General features: G+C 51.7%; 1 protein-coding gene across 1 annotated transcript; it reads right to left on the bottom strand.

Annotated features, from left to right (window-relative positions):
• Nucleotides 1-668: 668 nt before the first annotated feature.
• On the bottom strand, nucleotides 669-16,768 carry P3h3 (prolyl 3-hydroxylase 3). Its single transcript, XM_051173036.1, has 15 exons — nucleotides 16,225-16,768; nucleotides 15,113-15,265; nucleotides 14,305-14,503; nucleotides 14,089-14,220; nucleotides 13,536-13,672; nucleotides 12,435-12,524; nucleotides 11,112-11,164; nucleotides 10,949-11,016; nucleotides 10,662-10,786; nucleotides 5,064-5,165; nucleotides 4,627-4,777; nucleotides 4,318-4,435; nucleotides 4,152-4,227; nucleotides 1,345-1,485; nucleotides 669-1,188 (listed from the first exon to the last, which is right to left on the bottom strand). Exons 1-15 carry the CDS (start codon nucleotides 16,714-16,716, stop codon nucleotides 1,024-1,026), a joined length of 2,202 nt encoding a protein of 733 aa, XP_051028993.1. The 5' UTR covers nucleotides 16,717-16,768; the 3' UTR covers nucleotides 669-1,023.
• Between the last annotated feature and the right edge of the window lie 502 nt (nucleotides 16,769-17,270).

Consider the following 17,270-nt stretch of genomic DNA (forward strand, 5'->3'; position numbering starts at 1 on the left):
ATGATCTTGGCAGTGCAGGTCTGTTCAGCAAACAGGCCAGGAGCCCAGACAGATGGGTGATAGATGACCCTGTTGTCAACACCCCAAACTGTGTTCCCTCATGGAGGTCTGTGGGGGAAGAGGGGACAGGCAGACGCTGAGATTAGAAGGGGCTGATCTGGATAATCCTTTTTCTCGACAAGCCCCAACCAGCTGCCCCTGGGCTTGATCCTAGCTGGGGGAGTCAACAGGGGATCCAGGGGAGGCTGGGCGGATGTCCCCCTGCAGCCCTGTGGGCAAAGAAAGGACTACAGAGAGAATGGAGCCCTGTATCCTGCTCCTAGGCTGGGGGTCTGCTTTCACGACTGCTCACATACCCACATGACTCCTGGGGTCTTACTGGACTGTGAAGGTAGGAGCCAGAGGGATCGGGCTACCCTCTCACCCACACTCAGGGAGAGATGACAGGGCTTAGGAGGAGGCCCAAGGGGCAGCTGTGGTGGTGGTGATGGGGCACAAGGGTCTATTTGCATGAGGCAGCAGGTGGCTGAGATTTCCCTGACAAATCACAGGCTCTCATGGCTCCGCCTCTGGGAGGCCCAAAGACACCACCTGTCCCCTCACACACCAGCCCTAGCCACCCCCACCTCCAGCGGTCAGAGAAGCTAGGATATACCAGACCAGGCCCCGGCTGGGGATCTTCATGTTCTTTATTACAAAGGTTAGGAGAGGATGGGATGGTCTCCACTGTGTCTTCCTTATTAGAAGCAATTAGCCTTCAATCCTTGCCATGCCTTTCAGGGAGGCATAATGACCTTTGTCTGTCCTAGGGACCCTGCAGGCCCCTCAGCTGGGGCCAGACCTAGCTTTCAGGCCTGGTGGGCCCTAGGCTAAATCTGTGTAGTAAGCTTGAGTCTAGGGCTTGGTAGCCCTTGTAGGTCCCCAAAATGGGCATGCCATTCTGGTTCTGCTGTCACACAGGGCCTTCTCATTGATTCCTTCACAAGATGAGTGGCCATATCCCTAAGAAGCTGGCTCAGCCAGTCACAGTTCCTCTCGGACCCGGAGTAGCCTCCCAGCTTTGTCTTGGACCCGCTGAAGCTTGTGACTTGGGGGTTCTGGGGAAGGATCTCTGCTGAGGACCTCTTCCTCCTCTTCCTCTTCCTCCTCCTCTTCCTCCTGCAGCAACTCTTTGGCTTCTGCCCACTCCTGGAAGGGGATACAACTATAGTTCAGTCCTTTGCATCTACCTTTCCTGAGCATCTCAGCCACCCAGCTACATCACAGCTACACTGTGAGTCTCACCCCTGCACAAGCTCCCACCCACCCACCCCTTCACATCTTCCTACCCCTACACCTCCTTACCAGCTCCCTGTGCTCAGGTGCCCATGTGTGCCACAGCGCTAAGGCACAGCGCCGTCCCCGCGTCACAGCCCATACGCCATGGGGATTCTCACCACCAGAGCTGAAGGCCACGAGGCGCCCACAGCGAGGACGCACCTGAGCCTGAGGGGTGGGGGACAACGCGGCATCAGACTTCTTGTGTATTACCCCTCTCCCTCATTCAGGGGCTAGCTTGGGGCAATGAGAGACTGGCCTTGACTTAGGAAGGGAGAGTGCAAAACTGAGGCTGGAGGAGATGGAAGCCAAAGAGGGCAGGTGCCTCCTGGGAGTTCCCTGTCCTGCAGCCTGACCTTTTGTGCCTGACCCCAGGAGCTTGGAATGAAGTAATCCGAGGGCCTTAGAGCAGCACCGGATGGGATGGAAGGTGGCAAGGACCTTAGATGCATTTCTACCCTAAGGGAATCCCAGACTGGACATGAGTACATAGAAGGCAATTGCTCCTCTGTTGATGCCTTTAGGGTGAAGAGTAAGGCAGAGTGCCTCTGTGAAACACAGGCCGGCCTGGAACCCCTGCCTCAACTTCCCCAATGGTAGGATTACAGGTGTATATTACCATGCCTGCTCCTCTTCCTGCCCATTTCTAGGCCCAGGTATAGAAGGCTACATGATCAAGGAATAGAAGAATAACAACACCTAACATTCATTCATTGTTTATTAACACGAGGCACTGAACTTTTCTTTCTTTCTTTCTTTCTTTTTAGTTTTTCAAGAGAGGGTTTCTCTGTGTAGCAGCCCTGACTGTCTTGGAACTCATTTCACAGACCAAGCTGGCCTTAAACTCGCTGAGATCCACCTGCCTCTGCTTCCTGAGTGCTGAGATTAAAGTGTATGCCACCACTGCCCGGCTTTCTGTTTTTGTTTGTTTCGGTTTTTTGTTTGCTTTTCGAGACAGGGTTTCTCTGTGTAGCTTTGTAGACCAGGCTGGCCGCAAACTCACAGAGATCCACCTGCCTCTGCCTCCCAAGTGCTGGGTTAAAAGCATGCACCACCACTGCCCATTCTTTTAAGCATATTATATAAATGACTTTTTATAGGGTCAGAGAGATGGCTCAGGGGGTAAAGGTGCTTGCCACCAAGCCCAACAACCTAAATTCAATCCCAGGAGCACATGGTGGAGGGGGAGAAGCAACTCCTACAAGTTGTCCTGTGCTCGCTACATGCAGCTGTGTGCAGCATGCCCCCTCCCCTACCCCCACCCCTTGCACATGCACACACAGATGCATACATGAATAAATATTGTTTTAGAAATGACTTATTGTAGTGCTGGGAACATGGATTAGTGGGTAAAATGCTTGCTATGCAAGTATAACCGAGTTCAGATCCCCCACATCCACATAAAAGCTATATGAAATCGCTTGGGTGTGTCATCCCAACACTCCCATGCCCAGATGTGAGAGACAAGAGGCGAGGATGACACTTGTAGCTGTGCTCTGATCTACACATGTGCAGCACACACAGTATGTGTGTGCAAAGCCAGGCAAGGTGGTACACACCTTTAATCCCAGGACTTGAGAGGTTGAAACAGGCAGATCTCTGTGGTTCAAGACCAGCCTGGTCTACATGTGAGTTCTAGGTCAGCCAGGGCTACATAATGAGACCTTATCTCCAAAAACCAAAGTCAGCCACTTGGGGTAGTGCATGTCTATAATCTCAGCACCCAGAAGGTCACGGCAGGATTGCTGTGTGTTCAAGAACAGCCAGGGATAGCTACATAGTCAATTCAAGGCTAATCTGGGCTATGTAGCAAGACCCTGTCTATAATAATAATACCAAAATAATAGTTACTATTGCTATCACCCTTAGTTAGGAAAGAGTTTCAAAAGTGTTAAGAACCCCATTTGAACTCTAGTCCAGTAGTGTTGTCTGTGCCCATGTTAGCCTGTGCTAACACCATTGCTGCCCAGCCATGGAGGACCCTCAGACCCCTAGAATAGGGACACAGGGCTCTGTGGGACCCCTACAGGCTGTTCTTCACTCATATCCTTGTTTTATTTTTAAATGTATTACTGTACTTTATGTGCATGTTTTGTCTCCATGCATGTCTGTACCACATATGTTCCCGGTGCCTATGGAGACCAGAGAGGGTGTTAGATCCCTAAAACTGGAATCAGAGGTGGTGGTGAGCCACCATGTGGTTGCTGGGAACTGAACTCAGGACCTCTGGAAGAGCAGCCCGGTGCTCTTAACCATTGAGCCAGCTCTGCATCCCCTCTGTTTTTCTTCTAAGTTTCTATTACTTTTATTGGAGGTAGGTGCATGGTGCAGCATGGGGGCGGGGTCAGAGGGCAACTTGTGGAAACTGGTTCTCTCCTTCCACCGTGTCAGTTCCGGAGACCAGACTCAAGTCGTCAGGCTTAGGGGTAAGTACCTTTACCCACTATGAGACCTCACTGGTCCATGTTTTCTTTCAGAAGGTATCTTGATACATTGTCCAGGTTGAGCTTGAACTCCTGGGTTTAAGTGATCATGTTAACTTCCTCAACAGCTGAGGCGACAAGTGTCTATCGTGGACCTAGCTATGTTCAGCCACCCTTAGGAGGTAAGGCAGGCAAACCATGAAGGCAGGGTGGGGACCACTTAGAGATCTCCTATGAGGCCCAATCAACCTCGGCAGAGAGCCTTGAATGCGGTCCAGTGGCCAGCAGGACTAGAGAGGCGGGAGGGGCAGGGTCAAGGCGGCCCCAGCCATTTCCCTGCATTTGACTCTGGAGAGCTTCTGTTTTGAATGAACCTGACCCCACAGCTGGGCCCTATGCCCAGCCCCCTACCGTGACAGTGAGGGCGTTGGGCTGTGTGAAGAACAGGTCACCTCCCTTGAAGTCATCATTGAGGTAGAGGAGCCCACTGGAAAGCAGAGAAGACACAGGGCAGTGAGACCTCCGCCACCTTTGGGCCTTGTGTGCCTGCCTGCCAGTCCCCAGAGAGGCTGCCCACCTGTAGTCTCGATAGGTGTAGGCTGGGGGCTCCCGCCAGCATTCACCAGTGTCAGGGTCCAGGACACAGTTGTCTGCATGTACTGGGTGACTCAGGTCCATGCGTTGCTCTTGCTCACCTAGGACGTAAATGGATCTCGTGAATAAATTGGACATAAATCAGGGTCCCCACCAAGGGCCCCCTGGTGGGCCCATGCCCAGCTCCTGGGGTGACAAATAAGCCGAGAAACTCCCTGTCTCCAGTTAGGGCAGCAGGGGACTTTTTGCAGTGAAGATGGAACCCATAGAGATGGGGTTCCCTCATGGTTACCTTCTATGGCACTTCGACACACCAGGTGGGTGAAGGAAAGATGCAGCGGCCGTTCCGGGGAGAAGTAAGCCTGGGTCAAGGTCCGTACTCGCTCACTCACCTCCAGAAGCAATTTAGCACCTGGCCTGCCCACAGTCCCAGCCCGAGCCAGCTGCAGGCAGGGAGAGCGGCGTGGAAGGTTGGTCTGGCATTAGCCTGTGTCTCTGGCACTGCCCTCCTATGTGGGTCTACCATCTGTCCAGCAGCCTAAATGCCTCCTGGCATCTCCATGACAACAGCAGGGCCCCAGGTCTCAGAATACACCCTTTGTCAATGATGGACCAAGAATGCAGTGATCTAGGTCCTCCACTGAGCCCAGGCCCTGGTACGCAGCCTCCTGACACAGCCCCTCTTCTCAAGTCTTGGGCATCAGACCAGGCCATGGTGCCTCCTCTTACCTGGGCAGCCTTGAGTACTGTGAGGCCCTCAAAGCGTTCATGAGGGCTATGAGGGGATCGGCGACCACGGTAGCCAGACCTGGCTCCAGCCTCAGCTGCATCCTAAATGAGAAGAGCAAACCTCACTGCCACACAGCTACCAGGCTCTCCTTCCGGCCTTCTCAGTCCCTGGGGCTGCCTAGGAACTCCCAGAATTCCCTTGAAAAATCCTTTTTCTCCTGAGCTATGTATGGCCTTTTCCAAGAGGGGGAGAAGGGACCTTAAGATGGTCTGGTGAGAGCTGTTGAAGAAGAGCCAGAGCCAGGGTCTGGGGTGGGAAGTATTGGGTCACCCTTCAACACGGAGACAGGAGTCTTTCTGTAAGCAGGACCCTAACAGGAAGTCTGACATGCCAGTCTGGCGGGAAGTTTGAGGTGTCAACACAACACCGATCTCCTCCCACTGATGTTTTTGGAGAAGCTATGGGCTCCATGATTCTACTGCCTCTGATGGTGGATCCCATTACCCAACTGCCTCCCATGACTCCATGTTTGGATGTCTGTATATGGGATTTTTTTTTTTCTTTTGAGACAGGGTATCATTCTATAGCCAAGCTTGGCCTGGAAAGCAATATGTAGCCTAGTATGCTCTCAAGTTTGCAAGAGTCTTCCTGCCTCAACTTCCCAAGTGCTGGGATCATAGGAGTGAATGGAACACCATGCCCTGTAGACTTTCATTTTCGAGCCAGCTTGTTGAATCTGTGTAAGTGCCATTCCCTAGCGACCCCTACATTTAAACCTCACCCCTGAGAATCCACCTGGTCACACAAGCCATCAGCATCAGCTCCTCCTCCTTGGTGTCCTTTTACAGTGCTGGGATCAAACCTAGGGGGGCTAACCTGTGCTAGGCAGTCTCCACCACAGAGTTGGTTATACACCAACTATCTGTTTATATACACTGACTGTTAGCTTTTTGAGATGTGTCTAGCGTAGCCCAGGTTGGCCTTAAACTTGATATGTACCTGAGGATTAATTTAAATTCCTGATCCTCCTGCCTCAGCCTCCTAAGTGCTGATTACAGACCTGTGCCACCACACCTGGTTCATGAGGTGCTAGAGATCAAACCCAGGGCAGCTACCTCCCCAGCCCCAAGGATTTATGTTTTTTATCATTTATTTTTATCTCATGTGCATTCATGTTTCTGCCTGCATATATGTCTGTATGAAGGTGTTGGATCTCCTGGAATTTGAATTACAGACAGTTGTGAGCTGCCATGTGGGTGCTGAGAATTGAACCCAGGTCCTCTGGAAGAGCAATCAGTGCTCTTAACCACTGAGTCATCTCCCCAGCCCCAGGATTTATGTTTTAAGATAAAAAAGAAATAGAAAAGCCAATTCAGATGGTGATTAAGTGATATGAAGAAAATTAAAACAGGCGGTAGTGGCGCTTGCTTTTAATCCCAGTACTCAGGAGGCAGAGGCAGGAGGATCTCTATGAGTTCAAGGCCAGCCTGGTCTACAGAGCAAGTGCCAGGATAGGCTCCAAAGCCACACAGAGAAACCCTGTTACAAAAAAACCAAAACCAACCAAACAAACAAAACAAAAACGAACAAACAAAAAAGCAGGGTTGTAATTTTATGAATGTTCATCCACAGTTGCTTAAAGGGGTGACATCTAAATTGAAACCAAATGCTGTAGAGATGCCACTTGAATATATGAAATGGAAATCAATGCAAAGACCCTGAGGCCAGACTGAGTGAAGAAACGGAAAGATGTCTTGAGATCATTCTTGGTGTTGTCCTCTCATTATCCTCTGAAGACTTAGTCCTTAGCTTTCCTAACTGTTATTCCTTAGTGTACCTTGTCTCTTTCATCTGTTCCCCTCTTTTCATCCCCTCATCCCCTCAAATACAACCAGAACCTAAGGCCTTAATGCTAATACTCCACAAGCTTCTCTACGATTGTCTTCTAAACTGCCACTAGAGGGGGCTCCTGAGTCTATAGGATGCGGAGCTTGGATTGTCCACCAGCAACTGTCCACCCTCTACCAATAAAGCTGAGGCTCTCTGGGGGAGGGGGGGGGGACACAAAGCCCTCTCGCCATCTCTCTAGGCCCTCTCCTCTCCTATAACATCTCTTTATAATAGACAGCAAAATGGCAGCAACTCCACCTCCTGAGCACTTTCTTCTTTCTCCTAAAGGCTTCACAATGTACTAAACTAAGCCTCAGGACAACACCAAGAAACATGATAAACCCCACTTTAGAGATGGGAAACTCGCTCACAGACATCTACAGAGACAGGTAACCACTGGATCTGGTCCTCCCTTTAAGCCATGTTTTCCTGCAGTTCCTAGAAAGCACTTTCTTCTCCCCCCCCCTTTTCTTTTTAAGTTTTTATTATCCTCTTTTATGTGTATGGGTGTTTTGCCTATATGTAGGTTTGGAAACTGTAGTTACAGATGATTGTGAGCTGCCATGGGGTAGGAATCGAACCCTGGTCCTCTGGAAGAGCTCCTCATCATGTCATATAGCCCTCTCTCTAGCCCCTCCTTCTTCCTCTTTTGTCTTCTCCATTCTCTGCTTTCTCTCTCTCCTATGGGATGGGGTAGGTCTCTCTCTCTCTCTTGGTTTTTTGAGACAGGTTTTCTCTGTATTGTTTTGGAGACTGTCCTGGAAGTCGCTCTGTAGACCAGGCTGGCCTCAAACTCATAGAGATCCACCTGCCTCTGCCTCCCAAGTGCTGGGAGTAAAGGCTTGAACCACCAATGCCTGGCTGCTTCAAACTGTGGAGCCCAAGCAATCCTACTTACTGTCTAACCCTTCCCAGTAGCTAGGACAACAAATGGGTAAGGCTAGCATAAGGAGCTGAGGGTGTGGCAAAGTGCTTGCCTAGTGTGTGCAATACCCTGGGTTTGATGACTCTGCCTCCCCTCCCCCCAGCACAGCAAACCACTGGCATGGGACTGAGCTGGAATATCATCCCTGGTAAACTGCCTAGGACTTGGCATTCATTGTCAGTGTTTCTGTTTAGATAGTACACACTTCATAACAGAACTCACCAGCTGCTCTAATTATGTCTCCATGTTGTTTCTCTCCTTATACATGACTCTAAAGGACAGTCTTTGCTTATTTACATCCCCTAGAATCTAACCATTTCTAGTCCATAGCAGGTAATCCACGAGTACAGAATGAGTGAGTCCTCGTCTGGGGCAGCATGAGATGGCAGCCTCAACATGTGAGCATGGGTCACTCAGCATAAACTAGGAGCGGATGAAAGGGCCAGTCAGGGAAGCCTGGATGCCATCTGAATCCTCAGGTAACCAAGGAAGCTCCTGTGTATATACACCCATGTCTGTGCTCTTCCATTTTGTCTTTTCTTCCTACTCTTTGTAAAGCACATCCACCCTGACCAGATGTGATGGCAAGCATCTGCAAGGCTTGTCGTCCCAGCACTTGAGGTTTAGGAGAGGAACAGATAGGAGGATCCTGAATTTAAGGCCAGCCTGGGCAACATAGCAACACCCTGTGTCAAATGAGAGCGCCCACCCCATCCGTACCAGATAGATTAGGAGGGAAAACAAGTAGAGGAATATGGTGCCTGCACTGCATTTCTGGGGCTGTGAACCCTGGATCATTTTGGGAGCTCTGGAAGCTGCTGCAGTCCTCTGGGAGCATTAGTGATTCAGGGTTCATCCATACTCACAGAACTAATAAGCGATACCCATGGGAATAAAAAGCCCCAGCCTCTTAGATAACCTTTTGCCTGGCAGCTCCCAACAGATGTGGGATTGAAGATAGCAGGTGTAGGAGAAGAGGCCCTACTACCTTACTCAGTTAAAAACAATTTAGACATTTGCCCCGAATGCGGTCACCTGAAGCAGAAACATGTCCTCTGTGGCTATTGCTCTGAGAAAGTGCTCAAGGAGACTACAAATAAGGAATCGAGAAGGGAGGCCAGGTGTGGTAGTGTACACCTTTAATCCAGCCGGGTCTACATAAAGAGACCCTGTCTCAAAATAAGGAAGGGAGGGTACTGTGGAGCAACTGTAGATATTATTACTCTTATTGGTTCATAAAGAGCTGACTGGCCTATAGCTGGGCAGGAAGAGACTGAGAGAGCCAGACTAGGAGGGCTCTGGGAAAAAGGCTGGGAGTCTGTGGACTCTTGATCAGACACAGAAGGAAGCAAGATGAATGTGCCATGTTGAAAAGAGGCACCACCACATGGCAGAGGGTCGATAAGAAATATGGGTTGATTTAAAATGTAAGGGTTGGCTAGTAACAAGCCTGAGCTATCGGCCAAGCATTTATAATCAATAATAACTCTCACTGTAGTTATTTGGGAGCGGCTGCTGGGACACAGAGACACGCCAGCTACAGAAGGGAACTGTGTTTGGTTTGGGCTTTTTGTTTTTGTTTTAATTCGTTTGTTTGTTTGAGACAGGGTTTCTCTGTATAATAGCCCTGGCTGTCCTAGAACTCACTTTGTAGACCAGGCTGGCCTTGAATTTACAGAGATCTGCCTGCCTCTGCCTCCTGTGTTGCTGGGATTAAAGGCGCGCATCACCACTGCCCAGCTAAAGGGGACCATTTTAAAGCCTCTTCTATAGACACTGTACTCAGGAGAGACACCATCAGAACAAAATTGGGGCAAAAGGATTATTGAATGACACCAGAAGAGGACACCTGTTTCACCCAGAAATGACACTAAAAATGTCAAAAGGACAACTCCATAGTAAGACAATATCTAAAATCAGAGGAGTCTTTGTTTCTTGCTATGCCTGTTTCCACATTATCAGTATAGTTTAAAATAGACTTTGTTAGCTATTAATTTCAAATGAGATAATATGAAGAGTGTATCATGAATAAACCCATCATGTTTATGCAAATAAATAATAAAAAGAAAAAAGAGCTTCTCACAGTTGAGATAAAACACAGACATTAAAAGATACTTGATAGGGTTGGAGAGATGGCTCAGTGGTTAACAGCACTGGCTGCCCTTCCAGGGAACCTGGGTTCAAGTCCCAGTACCTACATGGCAGTACAGCTGTCTGTAACCCCAGCCCCAGGGAATCTGACATTCTCACCCAGACATACATGCAGGCAAAACACCAGTGCACAGAACAATAAATAAATCTGTAAAAGAGAGAGAGAGAGAGATGAGGCAGCCAGAACACTGGGTGGTACAGGCCAAGAGGAGGAGCAGGTGGCTGACCCCGAGGGTCCCTAACCAGGCCACTGAACCACACACCGCCATACCTTCTAACCAGGCCACTGAACCACACACCGCCATACCTTCTAACCAGGCCACTGAACCACACACCGCCATACCTTCTAACCAGGCCACTGAACCACACACCGCCATACCTTCTAACCAGGCCACTGAACCACACACCGCCATACCTTCTAACCAGGCCACTGAACCACACACCGCCATACCTTCTAACCAGGCCACTGAACCACACACCGCCATACCTTCTAACCAGGCCACTGAACCACACACCGCCATACCTTCTAACCAGGCCACTGAACCACACACCGCCATACCTTCTAACCAGGCCACTGAACCACACACCGCCATACCTTCTAACCAGGCCACTGAACCACACACTGCCATACCTTGGCCAGCTGTAGTAGAACCCCACACTCAGCTGGAGTTAGCAGTCCATCCAGCACGGCTCGCTCTGATCCATTCAGCTGCTGGGCATCCTGGGTGAGCGTCACACCCTCCAGGAGAAGGACATCTGCAAGGGAAAGAACAGATCAGAGGTCACTGGGGCTCACTTGAAGGCAGCAGCTGGCAGATTCCAGGCCCTCCCTTCTGCCACCTGACCTTCCCCCACCCTGCCTTTCTACCCCCTACTCCCAGCTCTTGCCCCCAGCTCCACATGTACTGAAGAACTCACCCTTCCAGTAGGGCAAGGACTTCGGCTGTGGAGGCTCATGGTCCCAGGGCCTCGCCTCTTGATCCTCTCTCAGGGGTGAGAGACATATTCAGTAGGCAGTGCAGACCCATTCTGTCACCTCCCCGCCTGGGCCAAATGGCCCCCACCACAGGCCACAACCTACCTGAGCTTCTCTCTCAGTGCCTCAGGGATGAGAGCTGATGGGGTCCAAGAGTCCTGTGACCGTCAAGAACAGCACCATCACCCTCTGTGTCTAGCTCCCGGGGTTCCTGACTTTAGAATCTGAAGGTCCATAATAAGGTCCTCCAGCCTCCAGAGATGAAGGCAGAGTGGGAAAGTCTGGACCCAGTTCCAGGACACCTCACATATGGCAGTCTAAAGCCTTGAGTTCTAGACCAGACTGTACACAATGACTTCCATCACACTTTTTGCCAGGTGCTAAAAGCTTTGTATTTGCAGTAAGGTTTTGAGGTTTAAAGTTCATATAGGGGCTGGAGAGATGTCTCGGTCATTAAAGGTAGGCTCACAACCAAAAATATACACTTCATATAATTCATAAATTCTAATGGAACAGGGAGTTGTGATGTGCTCACCTTCCAGCTGAGGGTTCTCAGACACAGGAAGGTTAAATAGTAGGGTGGACTCCACACAGCTTGTAGGTAGCAGAGTAGGACTGAAACTAGCTTTTACAGCCCTTCACTTTTATACAGCAGCTCTCAGGAGAGTGATGTGACCCCCCAGGAACATTAGACAATGTCTGGAAACAATGTCATGATTTAAGGGCTGTCAGTGTACTATTGACCCCTACTAGGAAAAGGTCAGGGCAGCAGCTGCAGCTGAAGACCCATCAATGCTCAGGACAGCCCCATTCCCTCCTCCAATAAAGAACTATTGAACCCAAAACATCTACCTTCCTTCCTTCCTTCTCCTCTCTCTCTCTCTCTCTCTCTCTCTCTCTCTCTCTCTCTCTCTCTCTCTGCAGTGCTGGAGCTAGGACCCTAGGCATTTATGTGTGCTAGGCAAGCAGTCATCACTAAGTCATCCAAGTCCTCAGAAAGTCAATTGAAAACTGCTGGCCTATTTAAGTCCTGGCTTCATAATGCTGGCACTGGACGTTGTCCTCACAGCTAGAGGAGGGCAATGGATTGAGCAGCAATGACAGTTTCTGTACTCTGACCAGATGGCATAGCTCCAACAACAGGACTGTGGAAGAGTGGGCTTTACAATTTACAGGTAAAGAAACTGGGATAAAGGCAGACAGGTAAGCAGAGGATATATGTGGCAGAGAGCCTGGTTCTTAGCCATGCATGATCCCATGGCCGTCTTAACTGTAGGCACACTGTTCAGGTCCCTGGGAGCCTGGGATGCCAGAGTTCTATAAGTCTGCAGGGTTGTGGGCAAGTGGGACAGTCCTGCTGACTGCAGTGGCATGGGAGTGCCCAGCATCACAGTGCCTCACCCTGGAGAGGAGAGCACAATTGCTTACTGGGTCCTTGAAGCTGGTGCCCAGGTGCTCCATGGCATAATAGAGCTGTCTCTTCTCCCCGAGGGATCGAAGGATAAAGCGCTGGATGTCCTGAGAGGGCAGAGACAGAGGACATTGGAGATGTAAGGAGAAGGGAAGGGAAAGCAGGAGGAGAACAGGGCAGGCCTGGGTTCTAGGGGACATTTGCAGGCTCTTGAGATCCATCACCAAGCCTGATGCTGCAATGGCTCACCTTTCTGAGTGTCTGGGCCCGAAATAAGAGGACTTGAGAGATATAAGATTTAAGGAAAAGAATAGTGCTGGGATAGACTCCCAAGCAAATACAGTCTGCTGTGTGGGAGCAGGGAGCTGAGGCAGAGGTCAGAACCTAGACCTGGGTGACCCTTTGGTGGCTAAAGAGCTTGGGCAAGAAGCCAGAATAATCTGTGCGTGGTCTTGTACATTTTAAATCTCAGCACTCGGAACACAGAGGAAGGCAGAGCACTGTGAGCTCCAGGCCAACCTGGTCTATATAGAGCTCCAGGCAAGCCAGAGCTATGCATACATCAAGACCCCATCTCAAAAAATAAATAAATGAATAAATTTGGGTTGGAGAGATGACTCAGTAGTTAAGGGCATTTGTTGATCTTGCATAGGACCCGGGTTTAGTTCTCAGCACCCACACAGTGATTCACAATCATCTTAACTCCATTTCGGGGGGGGGTTCCATTCCAGCCCATCCCATGCCCTCTCTTTTATTGTTGTTTGTGCTTATTTCTTTGTTTAGAGACAGGGTCTCTCTACACAGCCCCGGCTGTCCTGGAACTCACTCTGTAGACCAAGCTGGCCTCAAACTCATAGAGATCTGCCTGCTTCTAACTTCCGAGTTGCTGGGATTAAAGGCATGTGCTGCCAAGCAGGTCTCCAAGCTCCCTTCTGAGCTGTGAGAGCACATAGATGGAGTACACGTGTACAATAAGACAAACAAACAGACAATTATAAACAAATAGAAAAGCAAGCAAACAAACAAAGAAGCCAGAATGGAGTGCAGAATCCAGCCCACTCTTGGGTGTTTGGCTTGCTCCAGGCCCTACCTATCAGTGAGTATGGGCGAGGGGTTACCTCTCGTGGTCCCAGGCCGGGTCTTGGCTCTCCCAACTCAGTTTGGTACTGGTTCAGAGCCTTTTTGGCAGCCTCGTCCTCAGGGTAGAAGAGCAGGACACTCAGGACATTTTCCATGGCCTTAGACAAGTTCCCCACTGGAGATGGAAGAAGGTGGGAAGGGGACAGTAACAAACAAGATAGAACAAAGAAAGCTGAAGGTCACCTGGAAAGGCCACCAACTCCAAGAAGCCCTGGCCCAACTGGGAGACCCACCCACCTAGTGCCTCTGTCAAAGTATCCTCAAACGTACCTTCAACAGCAGAGCTCAAAGGAGAGGAAGAGGGGAGGAAATAAAGGAAGGCGAGAAGCAATGAGGGCTGAAGGAGCCCAGGGACCCATCATCTCCTGAGCTTTGCGCAATGGTGCCCAAAGGACACCATCCCGAAGCGTTGGTCCCCTGAGAGTGAAACTATCAATGCAGAATCAGGTGGGAAGAAGGAGGGACAGATGGGGTTCCGAGTGGCAGCAGAGACACATCTTCACTCCCAGGCTCTGTCCTTCCCAAGCTGACCCTGAGCATAGGCCTCATGCATCCGTCTCAGCTGGCTGGGAATGAAGTCGGGGACAGGGAAGCTACGACCAGGACGGGTGGCTGTATCTGCCACACAGTGCTGCCGGCACTGCAGAACCCGGATCCAGTGTCCTGCGGAAAAGGCAAGTGAGCTGTGGGTCATCTTCCTCCCCTGCTCTCCGTGCTCCGTGGACCGCACACAGTCCGGCTCCTCACCTGCAATGGCTTCATACAGCGCCCCCTGGCTCCCTTCCTCTTCCTCCTCTTCAGCCGGCTGCTGTTCCTCAGGCCCCTCACAGCCAGCTCGACAGCTCTCCACGTGGGCCAGGCTCCCCTGGAGGGCCTCCTCTAGCTTGGCCAATGCCAGTGCTACGTCCTGCTGCTCCAGTAGCTCCAGGCCACTGTCATAGGCTGCCTGAGGGGAAAGGGAGCAAGATTGTTGATGGGGGAGTAGGGGGATCAGACAAGAGTGGGAGGTCAAAGGGCTTTTAATCCTGGCACAAAGGAGGCAGAGACAATTGGGTCTCATTGACTTTGAGCCCAGCCTGGTAGACATAGTGAGTTCCAGGACACCCAGGGCTACATGGTGAGACCCTGTTTCCAAAAGGAAGATGGTCCAGGCAGTGGTAGCACGGCCTTTAATCCCAGCACTCAGGAAGCAGAGGCAGGCAGATCTCTGTGAGTTGGAGGCCAGCCTGGTCTACAGAGTGAGTTTCAACACAGCCAGGGCAACACAGAAACCCTGTCTCAAAAACCAAAACAAAAACAAAAAAGGAAGATGGAAAAGGAATGGGCTTATTTGGAGCATGAAACCCCTGTCTTGCTGCAGGCACCTGGAGGAAGAGCAATGTGGCCTCAGAATCAGAGTGTTGGAACCCTACATACTTTAGTGGCCACAGAGGAAGCGAGGTACTAGGGAAAGACTCTTCACCCAGGGCCACTGGCAAACAGTACCCAGATCTCCTGATGCTCAAACTGCACAAGGCTAGAGTTGGCAGCAGCCAGCCAGCATTGAGGAGCTCACCCAATACGGGGGCGTCACCAGGTCCTGGAAGCTCTGGGGTCGAATCCCAGACATTCTTCTGTACTTAGCCATGTCTTCCCGCATCTGCAAGTGTGTTGGGTTCGCCACAAAGAAGGTGTGTGCTGCAGAAGCTGCCAGGTCCAATTTCTTCAACTGAGGAGCCAAACGGATGAGCTATCAGAGTCCAGAGGTGTGTGGTGGGGACCAGCCTCCCCAGAGTCTTTCAGAAACCTAACCAAGCAGGACTATCCCAACCAGAAACCACCAAATCCCTTGGAAGCCAGAATATTGGAACTCTCGGGACTCTGGTACATGAAGGAAGGAGCCCCGAAAGCTTTGAAGTGGATGAGTCATGGGCAGAGGATCTCAGAGCCTCAGTTTGGGAGACAATAAAGTGAATGGCTGAAATAGACGGGGCTGTAGGGGAGACCTTGAGTAACTAGAATCTGCAGGCCTTAGGACCCTGAGCTGAGGTGTGTGTAAACAGAGCCCCTCCCTCCTCCAGCCACGTAGGCATTAGCTACCGTCCTGGGAGCTGCACACTGACTCTTGCCACCATCCCAGATTTCAACCCCGTCTATGCTTCCTCCTCCAAACCTAGCCTCCCTCATTCAGCCTTTCCGAAGCTCCGTCCTGTCCCAAGACTCCCACTCCTTAACAACACACACACACACACACACACACACACACACACACACACAGAGAGAGAGAGAGAGAGAGAGAGAGAGAGAGAGAGAGAGAGAGAGAGAGAGAGAGAGAGAGAGAGAGAGACTGCTTTGGGTCCCTCACCATCTGCTTTTCATACCTAGGAAGAGGCTGCATTCACTCACTGAGCCCCGCTAAAGTAACACTGCGGAGCCCCCCCTCCACGTTCAACCTACGTCTACTCCTCTTAATTTCAGCTTGACCCCCACTCTTTTTTGGCCCTCCCTCTGCGGCCATCACAAGTCTTGACCAACATTTTGAGGGTACCCACGCAAGTGCAGAAGCCCGTTATACGCCCCCCACGACTCCACCCCTGAATCCGGACGCTGAGCATCCTGCCCTCTCCTGGTCAGCTCCAAGTACGACAGCCACTAGGCTTGGGGTAGCACCCTCGCTGGCTCTCGCACCTGGTAGTAGGCCCTCTGCAGGTAGTTGTAAGGCTCCCGTCGGCGGAAGACATCCCGCAGCGCGCTCCCCATGCGGAATCGCGCTGCGCCCCCCGGGCCCAGCCTTCGTGCTGCGCACTGGGTCAGGCACTCGGCGCGGCGGAGCGTGGCGCGCAGGAGCAGCGGTTCCCAGGCCCGGGGCCCCGAGGCAGGCTGCGGGGCTCCGAGGAGCTGGGCGGGGAGCGCAGCGTCGGGCTCGGCCGCACAGCTTGCCCCGCAGTCCCGCCGCGTGCGGCCCAGCACCTCCCGGCTCCGCAGCGCCTCTCGCAGCAGCGCCACCGCGGGCGCCCATGCCCCAGCGGAGTAGGCTCGCAGCCCGTCCGCGTAGAGCAAGTCCGGGGCCTGGGGAGGCGCCCCCGGCGACAACGAGGCCAGGCCCGGGGGCTGGGAAGGCTCGGGGGACCCTGGGGGAGGCAGCAGCAGTAGCAGCAGCAACCGCAGGAGCCGGAGCATGGTGCCCAGAGCCGCCGGCCCACTGCCGAAGGGAAATGCGAAGCCGGGAGGGAGGGAGAGGGGGAGGGAGGAAGGGGGGTAGGGGGAGGAGAAGGAAGGAAAGATGGAGAGGAGGAGGGAGAGGAAGAGAGAAGGAGTAAATGAAACCAAAGAAGCGTGCCGGGCTTAGGTCTGCCGCAGGGAAAACCAAAGTGAGACCGAGTGAGAATTCGGAGGGACATTTGGGTCTAGTGTGGGTAAGAAAGGGAAATGGAGAAGGGAGGGTGAAATGGGGGGGGGGCTGGGACGCCTGAGGTCCTGGAAAGGATTGTGGACGCCCCTCACACACGTATCTACCCAGGCTTCCAACCCATCGTGTTGGAAGAATCTTTGGAAGGCAGCGTGGGACTCCAATTCTGGCCCTAAAACTTGTCACCCAGAAAGTGAGCGCACGGACGCATTCAGGGGAGGTGAGGATTGAATACTTCTATTAATCTGAACAAAGATCCTTCCCATTTCAAACTAACACACTCACGTGTCCAGTGCCTCACCCCAGCATCATATGCCCAAGGCCC

This window comes from Phodopus roborovskii, unplaced genomic scaffold (genome assembly GCF_943737965.1).
Source record: "Phodopus roborovskii unplaced genomic scaffold, PHOROB, whole genome shotgun sequence".
NCBI classification, from domain to species: Eukaryota; Metazoa; Chordata; class Mammalia; order Rodentia; family Cricetidae; genus Phodopus; species Phodopus roborovskii.

What these genes read in the sequence shown, in the direction of transcription:
- P3h3 (XM_051173036.1), bottom strand. Translation starts at nt 16,716, where the DNA reads ATGCTCCGGCTCCTGCGGTTGCTGCTGCTACTGCTGCTGCCTCCCCCA. An exon ending in GCACTGAGAGAGAAGCTCAG is followed by an intron (nt 11,017 to 11,111) that starts GTAGGTTGTGGC and finishes CTCACCCCTGAG; the next exon opens with AGAGGATCAAGAGGCGAGGC. An exon ending in GTCCTTGCCCTACTGGAAGG is followed by an intron (nt 10,787 to 10,948) that starts GTGAGTTCTTCA and finishes TTTCCCTTGCAG; the next exon opens with ATGTCCTTCTCCTGGAGGGT.